The sequence below is a fragment of the Heterocephalus glaber genome, unplaced genomic scaffold, assembly GCF_053883595.1.
Source record: "Heterocephalus glaber isolate CG9 unplaced genomic scaffold, H.glaber_assembly_v1.0 deba00001689, whole genome shotgun sequence".
Lineage (NCBI taxonomy): Eukaryota > Metazoa > Chordata > Mammalia > Rodentia > Bathyergidae > Heterocephalus > Heterocephalus glaber.
The window spans coordinates 1,772,830-1,791,460 of record NW_028258414.1 but is presented as its reverse complement, the minus strand read 5'-3'; the positions used below and the strand labels follow the sequence as shown (position 1 = coordinate 1,791,460).

General features: G+C 43.8%; 1 protein-coding gene across 2 annotated transcripts in view; it reads right to left on the bottom strand.

The window, feature by feature from the left end:
- Nucleotides 1-1,630: 1,630 nt before the first annotated feature.
- The window catches only part of Aqp9 (aquaporin 9), a 40,447-nt gene continuing 23,446 nt past the window's right edge, over nt 1,631-18,631 (bottom strand). The window contains exons 2-6 of one of the 2 annotated variants that reach the window (XM_004855736.4): nt 14,133-14,259; nt 11,330-11,467; nt 9,871-9,989; nt 5,993-6,210; nt 1,631-3,542 (exon numbers count right to left, since the gene is read on the bottom strand). In XM_004855736.4, the coding sequence (XP_004855793.1) occupies nt 3,368-3,542; nt 5,993-6,210; nt 9,871-9,989; nt 11,330-11,467; nt 14,133-14,259 (777 nt within the window). In that variant the 3' untranslated portion in view covers nt 1,631-3,367. The remainder of the gene's footprint in view (nt 3,543-5,992; nt 6,211-9,870; nt 9,990-11,329; nt 11,468-14,132; nt 14,260-18,631) is intronic. The other variant, XM_021237163.2, reaches the window with a different exon arrangement.

Below are 18,631 nucleotides of genomic sequence, written 5' to 3'. Positions count from 1 at the left end.
TGCCTGACACAATGACCTGTGGTAGATTCCATCCTTGAAACTTAAATTAAAATGTTCCTCAACAACTTATTCCAAGACTTTATCAATGGTTTTCAGACTATGATGCTGTGTTCTGAAGACTCCATGCCAATCCCAACACACACACACACACACACACACACACACACACACACGAGTTTCTCTTCAGAGACACCTTGGGCGCCACCCTGGGAGATGATGTCACAAGCAGAACGAAGCCCTGATTCTCCCCTTCCTTTCAATATGTAGCAGCTCCAGTTCATGTATAGGTCCCATACAAGGTTTTATTTGAACAATAGATTCTATGGCTAAATAAGATTTATAAACCATTCTGTATAGCAGGAAGTTGTAATTCTTTTCCCATAATATTATGAAACACTGACATATCTTACAATAAGATGTGTGTGTGTTAACTAACAGTGGAAATCATAATTTATCTCTTAAGGATTGGCATTCTAAGTATGACATTTTAAGCTCCACTTATCTTGTCTAAAAGCTGAATATTGTCTATAGTTTTTACTGGTTGGAAAAGTCTATACTCCAATGCACACCCTGAGAACTCACCTGGTTAGAAAATCATAGAGAAATTCTATTTCTGACATTAAGATAAATACTCCTATGAAGTTTTTCACTGGACAAGGATGAGGAGGGAGCACTACAATTTCATCTCCTAAAGGAGCTATTTTAAAAATAGGATGTTAGCTCTATCTGACTTCTGACACAGGCATTTCAACCTCATTAACATTTTCTGGGTGAAGAACCTGATAAAGGCAAATGAACTTGTAAACTGGGGGATGGGAGAGGACTTGAGTGTGAGCACCTGGAACAAGAGGGAATTTTTTCCAATTAAAAAAAGGCTTCCTGGGGTAGGTTTCTAATACAGTACATTTCCTCTTCATAATCCTAGTCATCAGTCATCGGGTTTAATGAGCACCTGCATGGATCGTTATGTTCTTCAACCCATCTTGAAAGCTCAGCTTTGGGGTTGTGCCTTGCTATAAGAATTACAGTCCATCCCAAGATGCTGTGCCTGACTTGTTCAGCTTCTTTGTTCCTGGCAGAACTTGAATGCTCCTCAGGGTTTCTGTGTCTCCCCTTACTTCTCCCACCTTCCCAAAGCTCCAGTCTCTGAGCCTCAGCACTATTGGGCCATTTTGGGGTCAAATAGTTCTTTGTTGTGAAGGGCTGTTCTTATATTGTAAAATGCTTGGTCATACCCCTAGTCGCCAGCCACTGGATACTATTATCGCTCTTCTTCCCCAGTGATGTCTCCAAAACATTGCCAAATGTTCTCCCGAGGAGCAGGGGGAGGAGGGAGCAAGACTGTTTCCTGTTAAGTACCACTGCTCCAATCCATCGGGCTCCCCAGCCTCTGAGAATGTTACTAGTAAGTGCATGGTCAACATGGTCTTCATGGAAACCTTAGACCCATGTGGTTTAACAAAGCCAATATTTTCATCCCTTGCTCAGCTCCAACGGGCCAATGGGGAATTTGTATTTTCAAGACACTCCCCAGGATATTCAGTTTGCAGACAGGATGTAGAACCTCCGAAACAAGTGTGCTTAGCAGTCTTAGTACTTACACAAATGAAAAAAGAGAGAAACCCCATTTAAAAAACCAAACCAGCAACTTTATTTTAAATAGGGAAAATTCAGTTGGATTCAGAATAAGAACAAATTTCTGTTTCTCCACTGGTTTTAGAATATACACCATCAGAGACATTTCCCATTTGCTTTTTGTTTTTCCGCTGTTCTCACAAGCCTGGTGGGAAATCGAATGCCCCTTAGGAATGTCTGGCTTTGAACAGTTTGGCTAAAGATGTGTCTCTTGCTGCAGAGCAATTCTCAGGGTGACTGCAGCTCGATCACGGAGATGCTCTGGTTGGAACGATCATGAATCAGAGAGCTTCATGGGGGGAGAGGCTGAGGGAGGATGAATTCCCTGAAGGCCAAGTTCGGAGGTGCCCAGGGAGGAAGGTCAGGACTCAGCAAGACCGAGGGCAGCCTAGGAAGAAGGCCTTCTGGGAATGTTTTTCAGAAGATAAAGTTACCATCAAACTGCTACCTCTTTCCTTCACTTGTGGGTTAGTAACAGAAGGAATAAAACAATACAATGCAGGGTCTTAAACTCTTATACCATAACATCAAGGAGCCTTATGTCCACAAGGCACACACCTCCCGGAAGCTGGGAATCCCACTTCTTCCGGCCAACCAGGAGGGGTTGGCAGAGATCCTCAGCCAGTCAGTGGTCTTCTGAAAGGTGGAGGCTCGCAATAGACAATGTTCAACTTCCCAAGAAATCTCGGACAGCTCGCTTAATATCCCTGAGATTTTGTTTCTTTACCTGAAAAATGGGCATCATGGAATTTATCTCACATAGTCATTATGAGGATTAAATGAGATGATGTATACGAAGGTTTTGTGAGTTGTAAAACCCAGTGAGGGATGAGTATCCTTCCAGAAACTTCCTACCTTAAACAATCTACTAGACTAAGCTCCAGTGGTTTTCAGGCTTCTGGGGTGCTTGTAAAATAATGGATGATGCAGCCATTGACTTCACTTGTCAAATGTCTGTCCTCATGTGGGCAATTAGGAAAATACATTTTAGTGAAAAAGACAGAATGATGTATTTTTCATGACCGAGGTTACAATTGTATTTTAGGTTATTATATACTAAAGACCAGGAAATTAATTGGTGCCCTCTAAAATGCAGAAGAGCAAGAGATTAATCTGATAAATGGTTTCCATTAAAAAATTCCATTTGGTTTCCCAAATTTATCTTGTCTCCTGAGGTTTCTAAATGCCACAGTGTCCTTCCCCTGTGCTTTCTCCTGTATTCTACTGCTTTCTACATCCACAGGTTTGGAGAGTATTAGTATTTATGCAAAGACAGCAGCAGCACAATATAACTAGAGAATTAACTCTTTAGCTCCCTAGTTCATGGATGTTAACGGAAACAACTGTCTTGTCTTTCAGATTAGGTTTTAGATGACGCTCAGAAGGTAATATTTGTAGATATTGAAGAAGAGGCCTTTGGTGAATTATTTTGTATGAGTTACACAGCTGAGACCATCCAGTTAAAGACTTCCATCAAAGATGCAATAAACAGGTCACGAAAGAAGGCTATTCAGGGGGTGGTCTGTGCTATTCGGAGGAGGGAGCAACTCGAAGAGAAGAGGTCCGTTTTTCCAAACCTTCACTCAGGTGCCTTTGCAACTGGATGTACCATAGAACTAGCAGAGAGAAGTGGGTAGATTCCATCCTAGTTATACAAAAATGCAGACACATAGATGCCATCTCTCCTGAAATGAATTCCAAATCAGCTGCAAGTTCAGAGCTGAGCACGTCACTACATTTTAACACTAAGCTCATATTTTTCTTGTTTGTCCTCTGACTGCTCTGCCTTGAAGTTGTGGTCAGGGTCCGGATGGTGGATTTCAATGAGAAGCATATAGATGAAACCTCCAATGGCAGCACCGATCAAAGGGCCCACTACAGGGATCCACCAGAAGTGATTTCCAGCTCTGAAACCAAACAGGACGTTAGTGACACATTTCTTGGCCTTCCTCCTGGGATTTCTGCCTCATTATTCATTATCCAGCTAGTCTTTGTGCATACACAGTAACCTTTTAACTTGGAAAAGCTAAATAGAAGGACAATCACTGTGGCATGGCAATCACCACCCTAGATTTTCCAGTATACCTGACTTAGGTAACAATTCCATTGACCTATTAACGTTTATGAGAGATTATGTACAATTTATTTCATTGTACAAAACATAGTGCCTGAGCCCATAGTCAAGACTGAGGCTTCCAGAGAAATTCAGGCCAACCATTCAGGAATTGCCTTTCCCTGATCTTGAAGTAATTAAGCCTGGAGATTCTGAACAGAAAGAAGATACTTCAATGTGAAGAGATTCCTAGGCATCTTTGGTTTGAGGGAAATCAAAATAAGTAATGAATGAATGCATTAAAAATAGTGTAAATATTTAAAATACTTACTAAATATCATTTAAATCAATGCTTTTTTTTGAGATCACAGCTCAAAGATATGTTCTGATAAGGCTTTCGTGCCATGATCTAAACTCTCCAGAATCTTCAAGGTCAGTACATTCCAGTAAAGGTACTTTGGGAAAGCAGGTGGCCTTACAAATTGTCACCATCCTTTTTTTGAAGAGAAGAAATCTATTCAAATGACTCCACAGAAAAGACCAGTCAGAAGGTCTTAAATTGTTTGAGGATATTTAGATTTACAGTAGAACTGTTTTTAAAAGGCAGGGAAATGATGAACACCAAAACACAGACCCAGCCAGAACACGGTGACATCCACACAGATATCCGTGTGCCCCTCCCCTTCCTCTGCCCCTGCATGAGTCTGTGTTTTGGTGTTTCTGGCTGGGTTCCAACATCTTAACTGGAAATAGTGGAGAGGACTTTGATTCTGGAAGGATTTGTGGTCTTTCATCATCATGCTTGACAATGACAGACCGGTCCAGTGGCTTTCCGTTTATTATCAAATTTGATTAGAAAAGATAATAAAGGAAATCAGCAGAAGCCAAGAGCCCTGTCCTGGGCTCCAGGAGACTCCCTCCAGAAAAGGTCTTTGGACCAGTTCCCCCTGTCTGAGGTCTGGGTCCTTCATCTGCAGAATCCCTTTCACCTGGAACCTGTAGAACTCTCAGACCTTGTGATCACCAGTACTGGCTCCATGAATCAGCCTGTGACTGAGCAGAGCAGCCACCAGATGTCATCCTTACTGCATGGTAGAGAGGATGCTGTGTTCCTGCTCTCACCATGGCCCCCCAAAACTGAAGCAAGTCTTCGGAGGAGGCACAGGGAGGCTGGCTGCTTCTCTCAACTGGCCTTGAAGAGCTGGAAGATGACTCTGGTGGCATCATTTCCTTTTAGGGCAATCTCTCTTTGTCATTTAGCAGGTTAAGGTCCAAGATAACTGCAGGGTACATGACCATACACACTGTACCGGAGCACAAGTGACAAATGGAGAACATCTGATGTGGTTACTTGCCTGGCCCCGTCTCACAGGCATAGGTGGTGGTGGTCATTTGGACACCATAGCTTGGGGGCTGCCAGGAATGTGTTTGTGTTACTGCCCAAAGGACCATCTTTAGAAATTCATTACTTTGAGTAAACTATTTTAAAAATTTAATATCATTCCAGAGGTCCTTCACCTATTAAACAGTTAATATCCTAACAAGAAATGACAGGAAGAACTTTGATTGAAAATGTCTTAATATTCAGGGGCAAAGCAGGAGTTGGCCCCAGGTGCTGGCTCTTGTCCTGTCTGATCCTCTGGCTGGCACCACCCCTGCCATCTTCCACTCTTGCTATGCAAGGTCAGGTGAGAGCCTGAGGATACACAGCTGGGTTGTAGCTGAGACCTTGGAGCTGGGTCTAGGCTAGGAGCTTTGAGGTGCTTATACCTTTGATACAGCCCTGGAAGGACAGGACACTCTAGGGACATTTTAGAGGCCTGCTGTCCCTCAGAGAGTTGGGGAAATTTTTGTTTGAGGATTAGCAGCCGCCACCCTAGCTTTTCCTTAATGCATTTCTGGCCTCTACTCTATCCTTTTTCAACCCATCTTGTTCAGTGATGCCAGGTTCATTTTGCTGAGCGGACATTCTAAACATGCCAAATGTCTGCCCCAAATCCTTTGCTGCTCCCTATCACCTACAGAACAGGGAGAAGAAAAACCCAGAATTCTCATTTTGGGAGTCCACATTTTCTATGATCTGATGTTTCCTCTTTCTAACCTTCTTCCATATATATGAGATTACTGTTATTTACATTCTGCCTTGAATCAGGGTCCTCTGGCCCAAGATAGCCTTTGTTGTCCATGTGAGCATGTCCAAGGATGACAGGATGTCCCTCTTCCTCCCCTGGAATTCCTAGCACAGCCCTTGCTAATGAGGCACAACAGAAATCTCCTTCTTTCCCTCCCACTACTGTTACTTACCTGAAGACATCAAATCCCCATCCTGCCAAAGCAGTGAAAAGCCTGGGGCTTAGGTCTCGGGCTGGGTTCATGGCACAGCCACTGTTCAATGCCAAGGAAGAAGAAAGGACAATGATCAGCAGGCCAACAACAATGGGCTCCAGGCCTTTGGGGACTCCCAAATTTCTGGAGTCAAAAATAGCAAAGACCACAATGAGGAGGAACATGGTGGACGTTACCTGGAGAGAGAAAATGTGCAAGAGGCTTAGCCTGTATTCTACCCACATGCTCACCTCCAAATTAACACTTTCTTTTAAAAAATAAATCCAGCAATACTGTCCTACACTTGATGAGCCTACAACTCTTTTTTCTCCCCAATCCCAGAGTAGATGCTAAGATAAGTGTCCTTTATAGATCAGTTATCTGCCCAAGGTCAAACACTTGGTAAGTGGCAGCAGGTCTGGACCCAGAGCACTCGACTCTTCCATGTGAACTACTGTGCTCTTCTGCTGAGCTGCTACTGAGCTAAGTGGAAAGGCAGGCACAGGCTGGAAAGGTGAATAGAAAGGATGTTCACTCAGTGAGAAAAACAATGTGAGGCACCACAGATAAACGTGCAAAGGAAGTGGACACAAAAATCATAAAAGAAAAATCGGATTAGATTATAAGTGGAAAAATCTGATTTGTTCTAAAGCAACACAAACAATACCAACTATTAGGAAAAGAAGGCCAGTTCTTTCAGGATTTTCTAGAGAATTAAGCATGTGGGGCACTTCTGAAAGGACATTCAACAACAATTTAGCAATATGCTTATGTTTAAAAACACAAGCTTATAATTTGATGCTGTTGAGTATTTGAGAATTATACCATGGAAATCATCTAAATCATGGAAAAATTAGAAAGCCCTAAGTAACATTAAAAAGGGAAGAGTTAACTATGTTTGGCATGTCTATTTCACGGTCCATTATACAACTATTAAAAACTATGTGGTAGCATAAAATGTTTATAACATTAAATTAAAAATGGCATGTGGCTCGTTTTATATTTAAAAACACGTAAATGAAAAATTATGAGACTTTACAAAAATGATAGCAGCTGTTCTGAAATCATGGATTAAAGCTGTTTTCCCCTCTACTTAAAAAAACTTTTTAAGCTATTATTTTACTTCAATGGCTAAATGCCAGCTATTATGTACAGAACATTCATTATGCTTCATAAGAACTAACAGTTGGTACATTCTGTCTACTTCAGTCCTGGTACTTCATATGCTGTGTCTCATTAAGCCTCACGATAACCCCGTGATGTCAACTCCATAACCCTCAGGTTATAGTCGAAGACTCTCGAGTGGAAGAAGTTAAGACATTTGCTCAGTGGTGTGCAGCTCAGAGGCAGAAGAATCAGATGGGAATTAGGAAACTGATTTTAGAGTTTCAGCTCTTCACCATTTCGTCAACTTTCTGTCATAATAACGTTAGAAGAATTGGATTCAAAGAGACATTCTCTCAGAGCACTGTTCTCTGGGAAGGCTTTCTTGGCTTTCTCGGGCACAACAGAAGTGCCTTCCTCTGAGTACCCACTGCATTTGGGTTTTACTTCTATCACGGCCCTTACTGCTTTGCACAAGGAAGAGCAGCTCATTTGTCCTGCTGGGCCCCTGACCCTGAACTCCTTGAAGAAGAAACAGCTTGGAGTGGTACCTGCCTCCGAAGATGCCTGAGAAACATTATCATTGATTAAATTTTGAAATATGCTTGAATAATACTGAAAGCTAAGCAATTAATAATTTTGAGGTAAGGTAGCCCAGGAATATAGTCATGGTGGACAACAGTTCTTTTGGGTGTTGACAGGCTGATGGTTGGCATTCATCACATGTAATAACTGACTTTAAAACCATGATCTTTTGAGAAATTGGCAACATTCTGAGATGAGGGCAGAATGACAGAAAGCCTGGGTGATGGACTTGGATAGGCCTAGGGAAGCTGGACATCCACCCACCAGACAGTGAGCAATTTCCTGTGACCGAGGTATTTGGTGAAACATCTTGAGCCTAGCAATTGGGAAAGGATGAGAAATTCTACAAGATTCCATTAGAACAACAAAAAGAGAGAAGGAAGTAAAGGGAGGGAGGGAAAGAGAGTTGGCCAGGGGTAGAACAATCACTACTTCTTGTCTGCCCACTGTGTCCCAGAGACTCATGGCTGTGAGGTATTAATCGGGAGTGTTGGCTTCACTTCTCTGGAGACTGAACTGGGGCTTCCTAGGTCAGCTTTACCCAGACAAGGGTGAAAGTGTGGTAAGAAGTGGGATGGGCCTGGTCTCTACAGCACAGTGCATAATTCCAAGGGGTGGCCTCCTGTCGGGGGAGCCTGAGGCAGTGAACTCTCCCAGGGGAAGAGACAGGCCTAAGGAATGGAGAAGAGTGTCCTCCAGGGCTTGTAGGGACCCACTGTCTCTGGGGGAAGTTCCCAGAGTGGCCTGAGAATCCAAGGAAATGGCTGTCAGTCCCAAGACAGAGAATAAAGACAAAGTCCTTTGTGGTCAAGTCAACGTTTGACTAGGTCAGCATCCCTTCTCTCTTGCCTCCAGTGGAAATGACCTAAATTCATCTGAGAAATCTGCAAAGGTCCTTCAACAGCTCTTTACTCTGTGATCTTCTTCTTTATGAGAGAAATTTGGCCTGAACTGAATAGGGTCATCAGGAAAGCCATCTGTGAAATCCGTTCTGAGACACCCCTGCCTCCTTACCAGCTGGACAGACATAGTTTATTGTACCAGATCTTGATAGGCACTGAGGGCTGCACAGTTCCCGTGCCCTGGTCCTTCCTGACCTGCCTGTAGAACAGACTCCTGGCACTCAGAAGCTAGAAGGAGTAGTCTTATCCATCTCCCTCTCTCTACAGACATTGATCCTAGGGAGGTAAGCCATTTTGCCTTGGGCGAGTTCTCCTTTTCACATTATTCTCTCTTCCTAAGATTTCCGGTGTTGCTGTCCTAAATTTATAAAAGTTTTACCCTTCTGACCTCTTACTTTAGATGGCTACAGTTTTCCCGAGTTGGAAAACTTCTGTTTCCAGGCACCTCTAAGCCCCAGACTTGCCTCCAACACCTCTAGTAATTATTGTCCTGGGAAAACATGGTCTGTAGTTAGCCCACACCCATTTTCTAGAATAGTCTTCCTTTCACTGAATGTAACTTTATTTCATCATAATTTCATTCAATTATGGACTCATCCATTCATTATTACACATTTTTTGAAGCTCACTGGTAGAGCACTTAGCATGGGTGAGGCCCTGGGTTCAATGCCTAGCACCATAAAAACACAAAATATTATTTTTGAGCACCTCTTACTTAGGTACTAGGCATTGTGCTTCTGCCAAATCTCCTTGGGAGTAGGAGTCTAATCTACTTTTCACTTGATGGCCCTTCGGATCTTTGAAAGTGGCTATCATGTTTCATCACATTCACACCTCTTTCCACTCAAACCCACATACACTTTGTCTAGACCAAGTGTCAGTGTTCTCCACTCATCGTTTGTGTGATCTCACTATGTTTTTGCTTCCTCTCCTTCAGCAGCATGCCCCTGAGAATGGACATTTGGAAATGAGTCTAAGACTCTCAGAATAGAGTAGGGTAAAACCCTCAACCAGTCATCCTCTCTTTTCTGGACCTCAGATGATGTGAAACAGGTTTATGTATTAAAGAGGAAGCAGACAACCCTTCTAGTGGCATTAACTTCTGCAAGGGCAAAAGATTGGCAAGAAAGAGTGAGTTATACCCAGTGATTTCTGACTTTGGAAACACAACCCTTTCTTTCTGATAGGCCTACAATTCTTTAGTACATTCCTGTCTTTGATCACATCTTCTCACTAAAGTTAGGTCCTTGTTGGATCTACACTTACTTGGTCTGCAAATGCATTCACCAGAGACAGATAAGGAGCTGGGTATGTTGCAAAAATGTGCGCTGTTGCATTTTCTCCCACGGTGAGCAATTTTCCACCAGCAAAGGACATAAGTGCATCTGTGGAGGATAGAGTTCTGTCATGTTAGTGCTCTCTGGAGGGGTTGAGGGAAGCCTGTGCCAGGCCTGGTGCTGAACAACAGCAGTCATTTGGGCTGAGCTGGCATATCCGTATCATTGATCTCTCTCTTGTGACATCATAGTATGAAGGTCTTAGAGATGCCTAGGGAATCCCAGGATGGTGTGTCAAGGGAAGAAAGCCCTAGGTGGTGCTGGTGGTCCACTCCAAACATGGATCAAATCCTGAGTTACTGGGTCCAAACCAATCTTTTCTGGGTAGAGTTCCTGGAATTTTGAAGACTAACCTAAGGCCAACATGAGGCTTGAACCTATTCTAGGGAGAGTTCATAGTTTCTACAGGGCTCCTAGTAGCTCTCAATGGCACACCTCTAAACTTGAAAGTGTCAGTATAGTGAAGAGCTGGGGAATGGCCTGTGGAGCCCTCAGACAAGGAAGTTGGTAGCCAACACAGCCAGCACCAACCCCAGGCCTCTCTGGCCATATTAGCTGGCTCTGAATCTCTGGTCTGGTTTCCAAGTCCTCATTAGTCCTCCTAGGACAACACACTATGAGGGAGCTGCCCCTTTTCTACAGCCTGTTTCCCTGAGGCTTGGTTCATCACCTCCAGCTCCCGAGGTCTTTTGGTTTGACAGTCACAATGTATTGTGTTCACCTTGGGTTTGATGGAAGGGACTGCTTTGACAGATGATTTAGTGGAACCCCAAGATTTCCTAGTCTGAAGGGTTTGGGGGTCATCTAGCTCAATTCCCTCATTCTTTGAGGAAAGTCAGGTAAACGATGTTTAAGTCACACAGCTACTGACTGATACAGCCAGAAGTGAAGTCTGGGCCTTTGGTCACCAGCTCTGTGTTTTCCCCGAATACAGCTGCAGAATGGAAACACTGGGTGCTTGGTAGAAGGGGATTGAGGCTGCCACCTGACCCATTTCTCTTCTGTTTCCTCCTCCAAAGACATTTCCCAGAATCCTTCTCCAAATACTTCCAGGTCATAGTCTTGGCAGTATCCCTTTCTCAGCCAAGTGGGAGGAAGCAGAGGAGCCTCAGGCCTACTGCTTCCTTTGTGTATGCACACTAGTGTGCTTGGGCCTAAAGGTCGACCCCTTCCTCATGTCCTGCCCCCACTTCCAATGTCATCATTTCATTAAGAGGCTTCATAAATTTTCCCTAATGATAATGTTGGCCTCATTATCTTACATTTAGAATTTCCTCTCATCAATGATAGAACATTTCCTGTTGTATCTCACCTCGTCCTACCAAATAATTCTGACTTTCAAATGAACCTAGCTCCCTAGGACCTTTGGATCCAGGATCCCTACTCACCATAGTAAATGCCAAAGAGGACTGCAGACCCTGCAAAGGCTCCCAAAAACTGGGCCCCCACATAGAACGGCAGTTTGGACCATTCCATCCTCCCAAAGAGACACATCGCAAAGGACACAGCTGGGTTGATGTGGCCACCTGCAGAGAAGAGAAGATAGTTGGGGACATCAGCGGGAAAGCCAGGAAGGAGAGATGTCACAAAGAAAGCAGTGTGGAGAGAATCCATCTAGGACTCAGTCTGCTAGGTAGAGAAGGCTAAATGAAGAGAAATAGAAGAGAAACACACACAGAGAAAGAGACAGAGACAGAGACACAGAGAGAGAGACTGAGAGACAGATGGAGACTGAGACAGTGTTTGAGAGACTAATAATCCTCGTGACATCACTAGATGCTGTTTAGATTATTGTCTTTATGAAAAGGAAGAGTCAGATGTAATAAGAAACTTGATGTGCTCAAATAGCTCATTTTTATGGGCTTTTATCTATTGATAAACAATAACCCTAAATAGATTGATGTGAACTATTAACGTCAATATATATTTTAAAGTCAATATACTCACACAATATATGGATGAGGCTCAAATCCATACTAGTGCTTCCTCAGTCCATGCCCAGAGGCTATAAAAACAGTCCTAGCACTGACAGGAGACGTCTCTTGAAGGGGAACAGCCCCGAGATGGGTACTCTCAACCTGTCCCTGAAGTAAAGGGCTTCGTTCATTTTGGGGCAATCACAGGGCGTAAGTGGATTCTCCTCTGTTGCTCTGTAGAACAATGTATTTCTCTCTCACCCAACCCAAACTACAGCTAGTGAAATTAGCTCCCTGACTCACATCTGCTCACAAGGATCAGATAGGAGATTTGCTCTGTGGAATGTCCCTAATGTCCTTGGCTGGGTTTGCTAGGAACAACATTTACTGCACACTTGCCAGATGCTAACATGGGGGGATTGAATGCATTTACTCTTCCCAAGACCCCAATGAGATGGGTACTGCTCTACTTGGCAGGTGAGGAAACCAAGAAACAGAGAAAAGTGACTTCCTCATGTTTCATGGCCAGTAAATGGCAGGACCAGGATCAAAGCCCAGGTTCTGCTGAACCCCAGAGCTCACGTCCCCTTACTCCTCTCCACATCTTCCTCTGCAGGCTTATAAAGGCTCCTCTGCTTTAGAGGGTGGGAAAGAATTTTAAAAATTACTCTGTGTACACAGGCTGGCTTTCCAGGGGGGAAGTATACTCATGTAAGGAACACAGACAAGATTTCATGTAGAAGGAGGATCAGAGTCATGGTCTAGGTGACCACACTGAAAAGTGGACTTGCAGGTTGTGGGCACAGCTGTCAGTGAAAGATGATATGGTGAGAATGATGATGACAATGATGACGAGATGATGATGATGATACTCTGCATCATTCACCCCTCCTCAGAGCATGGGGAGCCAGTCTACCCCCAGGAGAGAGCCATGCTTTTCCTCTGCCTCCAAGCTGTAATGGCTTGCAGGGAATTCTAGCTTCTGGCCAGGCCACAAGCATCCTTTCTTCACCTGCCTCTGCCCCCTGGGGGCTAAGCTGAGCAAGATCATGCCACTAGCAAAGCACAGGTGATTTTCTCAAACCTTATGAACATTTCATCTGCTGTGCTTTACTTTTAAAACTGAGAGCTTCAATTCTGGACACAACCGATGACCACTAATGAGGACTAGGATGGCTGGAAACCAGGCTCAGGTGGGGCACATGGGCAGCGGGTAGTCCTGGAGGTAGCACTGCTCCTCTTCTCCTGGAAGTGCAGGAGAGCAGCTGCCCTATGTGAAAGGACAGGGTCTCTAGGAGGCCATGTCCAGCAGCAACATCTCCCTCAGATGTGCCTCTTCCAAAATCAAAGTCCCACAAGAGGAAAGGTTGGTTTGTCTTAGCCTCTCACAAGCCTTAGTCACCCCAGGCTGGGGCTGGTATTCACTGTGGACCTCGTGTAATCCCAGGCACTTAGCAGGTAGTTAAGATGAAACAGTTAAAGAAGTAGCCAGAGGCCTTACTGAGATAACTCAGAGATCCACAGAGAGGGAAAGTTGTCTGAGAGGGCCTGTCTGGGAGGCTCTCTGCAAAGCAACAAAGAAAAGGGTCAGAGAAGGGCCAGCGATTTAGCTCAGTGGTTCTGCCGCCTGCCTCACAAGTGCAATGACCCGAGTTCAATTCCCGGTACCAAAAAAAAAAAAAAAAAAAAAGGGCCAGAGAGGTGACAGAGGGTTCAGAAAAAGAGGGGACCAGCAGCATCCTGTGCCCTTAGGCTGGGAGCCTGGAGGCCACTAGAAAGTTCTTCCTGGCTTACACAAGGACAAGGCACAATGGTGTGCTGGAAAGAACTTGAGAGCTAGAGTCAGAGAATCCCAAACTCAAACATGGGCCCTGAGAAGGTCGGCGTGATGATCAGATTATTCACGTAAAAAGTCTAGGCTGCAGCTGGGGTGCATGAGGCACAAGGTAAGTAGAGGGAACTCTTTTGTGGTTTCCAGGTGTGGGGTAGAACACAAAAAAAGGATTGTATTGACTGCTGAAGACTATGACGTGGTGGTCCGACTTAGGGATGAATTTACTGTGAGTACTACCCCCCAGCTCTGTCTCTTGCTAAATGTTGCTTTTGCATAATCACTTACCATTTGTTTGCCATTTTGTCATCTGCAAACATGCGATAAATTGCATATTCTTGCAGAATTGCTGAGATCAAAATCCATTAAGGTATGTAATGTACACAGTACAGTGCTAGCAAATTGGAATCATTAATAGTAGCTATTACTATTCCTACTGCTTACCAGAGACACCTCCAGTCACATAAATGGCCATTACCACTGCCACTGCAAATCCCACATTGATAGTGACGATGCCTCCAAAAATTCCTCGACTGAGGACAGCTTGGGCAACACAGCCACATCCCAGAACCTGGAAGGAGAGGAGAGGAAGACTTAACAAGCATGTGGGGGTGGCCACTGTCAAAAGCAACAGAAACTCAGATAAGAAAAAGTACTTTTAAATCAAGGCTGTGAGTTTTATACAAAAGGCTTGAGCTTTATACAAAGAGAGCAAGATGGTGGACCCAAGCCCACATCCGGCCTGCAGATGGGATTTGCTGGGCCGGTGCAGTGTGATGATGCCTACATTTGTAAATCACATTATTTCACACAATGATCTAGGCATCTGGCTCTTCTAAGTTAAGCCTTTTACTCTGAGATAATTGTAGCTTCACATGAGATTGTAAGAAACAATACAGAAAGATCCCATTTGTCTTTTACCCATTGGCTTCTATTGATCAATCAGAAGATCTGGTTGCCCTCCTTCACCCTTGCCTGGGGGAAAAAAATCTTCAACACAGCTTGAGTCTCCCCAGTTTCACTCATTCAGTTCACCCCCTCTTTGAGATCCCTGCTCTAGAGGCCGCCATGATAGTCCAGACTGAGCACACACAATTATACACACGTCCAGTGCATTGAAAGGGCATTTGTAGCACGTATTAGAAAGACTGTGTGATCATCAAGAAAACAAAGAAAAACTGGCAGCCAGGCCCTCCAAATCCTTGTGTCCTTTTCCCTTAGAGAGTGGAGGCTGCCATGTTCAGAGTGTTTTGACTTCTCCATGGCACCAATACAGCACTGCACTCAGAGTCCGAGCTCTGTAAACAGTTGAACAGTGAAGTATGATGGCAAGGCTTCCACAATCTTTCACTGTTAGAGGATATTTTGGACAATGGAATCAGTATTCAGAAAAGTTTGGAATAAATATGTTATGGTACATCCATTCAGTAAACTACTAGCCATAAGATAGAATGAGGAGGATCCATGTGAGATATTTCTATAAGATATTTCTTATTTCTATGAGATAGAAAGAGGAAAGATCCCCAGATTATTAAAGTCAAAAAAAGGTGCAGAGTAGTGTTAAAACATATTGCCAATTATATTAAAATACAAAATGTATTTATTTTTACATACATAGGGTCTTTCCTTGAATGAATGAGTAGCTGGAAGGGGTTAAAACCTGTTGGTGAGGGTGGAAAGGGTACTTCCTGGCTGGCACAGGTATTGAAAGAATATTTTTCACTGCCCCTAACCCCTTTTAACCATGTGTTTTCTCATTTAAAAAAAGAGGCCCTACATATTCATTGAGCAATCAGTTAAAACTAATCATAGCCCATTGAAGAAATATTTCATGAAGGAGGATTCTCAGAAAACATGGAACCCAAGTTTGACTGGAAAATAAGACACCAAATGACTACCACTTATCATCATGGTATGGTTTAAAAGGGGACCGTGATCCTGGAGATACACATTCTAGACTACTGGGATCACTGGGTGATTGCTTTTTATATTGGCCAAACTGTTCACTGAATATGGAGCCCAGTTTGAATTTCATAACCAAAGAAGAACAACTGCAGTAGTCCCCCTTATCTACAGGGGATACATTGCAAGATCCACTGTGGATGCCTGAAGCCATAGATAACCCCATGTGAGTATTTCTCCCTGTACATACACACCTGCTGTAGTTTGGACGGTAACTGTCCCCCCCAATTTAAGCCTTCATCTCTCTTTGCCCCTGGCCACGAGGTGAGGGTTTCCTCACCATGGGCTCCCACTATGATACGTTGTCTTGCCACAGGTCCAGAGCAATGAAGCCAATTGATCATGGACTGAATGCTTCAAAACTGAACCACTTTGTAAGCTGATTTATCTTGTAGTTGTTATAATGACAGAAAGCTCTCTCTCTCTCACACACACATGCACACACACACACACACACAAGGTCATAGGCACACACACAATATCTTACACTGTGCTCACTGTTGTCGATTGCAGGAACTGAAACTGGAGAGGAAAACCATGACTAAAGGGTTTTACTTACTACTTGAAGGAGGGCTCAATATCAAACAATAATTATTATTTAATGGCAGGGAAATGGAAGCTATGAGGATACATTTCAGAAACAAACACATTTTAGGAAGATGAGATTAAGAATGTGAAGGCTGGTGATCAGGAAGTTCATAACCCTCCACTGTGTTCCTCCACAAAGGAACGAAATGGAAGGGTCCAAAACTGAAGCAGGAAAGGTCACACACAATTTCCTGATTGTGATGGACTAACTCTAAACAGTGGCCATCGGGTTCATTTGTGAGGTCCCTCAGGGAAATATAATCCACGGACAGGAGATATTTAATATATATATAGCATGGTTTCCATTTGCTTGTCCTTGTAATCGGAGGGCAGAGGGCACCCAGGTGATCTTTGGATGTCCCTTCGGTCCCTAGCTCTGAAATGTGGCCACCTGTCTACCTTCCACCTGCTGCACAGTCGGGAGACGCAGGAGACGGTGGCCTCTCGGGGGAAGCCGTGGGTCTGCACAGCACATGCACTTGGCCAGCTTTGGTGGTCTGCTCTGTACCCTAGACTGAGAGTTAAATGCAGTTGTAACAGGAACATATTCTCTTTCCCTTCTCAAAAATTCCTCTGAGTCCACTTCAGAGTCATGAAGAGATGGTGAGATGGTGTGATCTACACAGGCTGGGAGAGAAGAGCGCCCAGAGAGAATCCTCTCTGCAGAGCCCTCCCTTTCCCATGGCTGCAATGTCCTGGCACTTGCGCGCAACTGGAGGGAGCCTAAGAGCTTCAGATGGCTGCAGTGAGTCCGGGAGGCCTCTCTGCTCTGTCACATTTTGCTATGATTAATACTGACTTCACCCTCCTTGCTGAAATTGCTTTTTGCAGGAGGATAATCAATGCTGAACACTGCAGGAAAGGATGAGGAGGAGACAAGAGCAGTGTGGGGCTTCAGTTGTCCTCGTCAGGACTGCCTCTCTGAACGTTGCAGCCCAGATTTGCAGCATTGCCTGTTAATTTTAAAATCCATTTACTGTAGCCTGAAAAGCAACAAGAAAGACAGGTCTTGCCTACTGTCATCCTCCCTGTCTTGCCTCCCCCTTCCTCCTGTATGCATAGCACCAGGCAAACAGATTTGGGTATTCTAGCCTATCTTGGTCTGACTGTGGGGGAATTGATTGCCCACGCTGGTTTCCTTCTTCTGTATGCTCGGCATATTTTTCCCTCCATAAATGAAATAATTTCCTTTATGGTATTGGAGATAAAATTTCCAACATGATTTTCTGCTCTAACTTTTTTTTTTGCAATAAATGTAAGTTTAATAGGATAGAGCAACAGGGGAAAAGAAATAAGCAGCAGCCAATATTTGATTTTCATTCTTATCACTTTTCTAGGATCCCTCTAACTTGATGTAAACTTATAATTTTCAAGGAAATTCCTATTCCACTCCCATTTTATCATGAATAAATTGAATAGGTTTTCTGTTTGTATGATAAAACAGGAAAGACTGTTCCATTTGAATGGAAAATGCACTCCATTTGTGATCACTGTCACACAAAATCACATTCCCACCAGAAAACACAAAGATCAACATCACAAAACTAAAAATACACAGGAGATCAATACCATTCAATAAATATGCAAGCTCCTTCAGTCTCCCCACAAAAGGACCAATACTTCAAAAAACCATAAAGAAAACCCCTGTCCATTTCCAAGTGACCCAAGTAGAGGAGACAGCAAGACGCTATGCGTGCTATTTTACCCCTCCCCTGGCCCTTTGCTACCTAGAAAACTGCCTGCTCTCCACAGAGACTGAAAATGGGCCTCATTTCTTCTCGGGGGAGAACAAACTCACTGACACCTTTGGGCAGTATCCCCTGTTTCTCAGGAACTCTGGCTCTATACCTAGTTCTGCTTCCAAAGCCTCTTCATATAGTTCTGGATGAGACTTGGGATCTATTCCATTAAGACGGGCCATAGGAACTAGGAGTTTCATCTTGCTGGTTTCAGCGTGGGCCCTTGGACCCCACAGGAACTCATAGTGAGCAGGATCACTGTTAGGAATCTGTCCGTACCTCAGGTACTCTTCCTGTACTAAATCCTCAGTGATGGATTTCCAGGCTTCCTCAAAATGAGTATGCTCAGAGTGAGCTAACCTGTCCCATCTTTTCACTTTTTCAGTTAGGTCCTCCTCACTGATACGGATGCCCTCTATGAAGATTAGAGACAGGACAAATATAATGATGTCGATTTTGAGAATGATTCTTCCATCATCGCCATCTAGTATCCCACTGTATGTAAGACCCAAAATGGGGACTAGCTCATATGTATTGCAGTAATTCACTTTTCTGATTTTAATGCTAAAGCCCAGATACACGGACTCACAGAGTTCCCAAAAGTTCAGAGGGAAGTTGTTACAGTAATCATGGGGCAGAACATGCAGCGTTTCT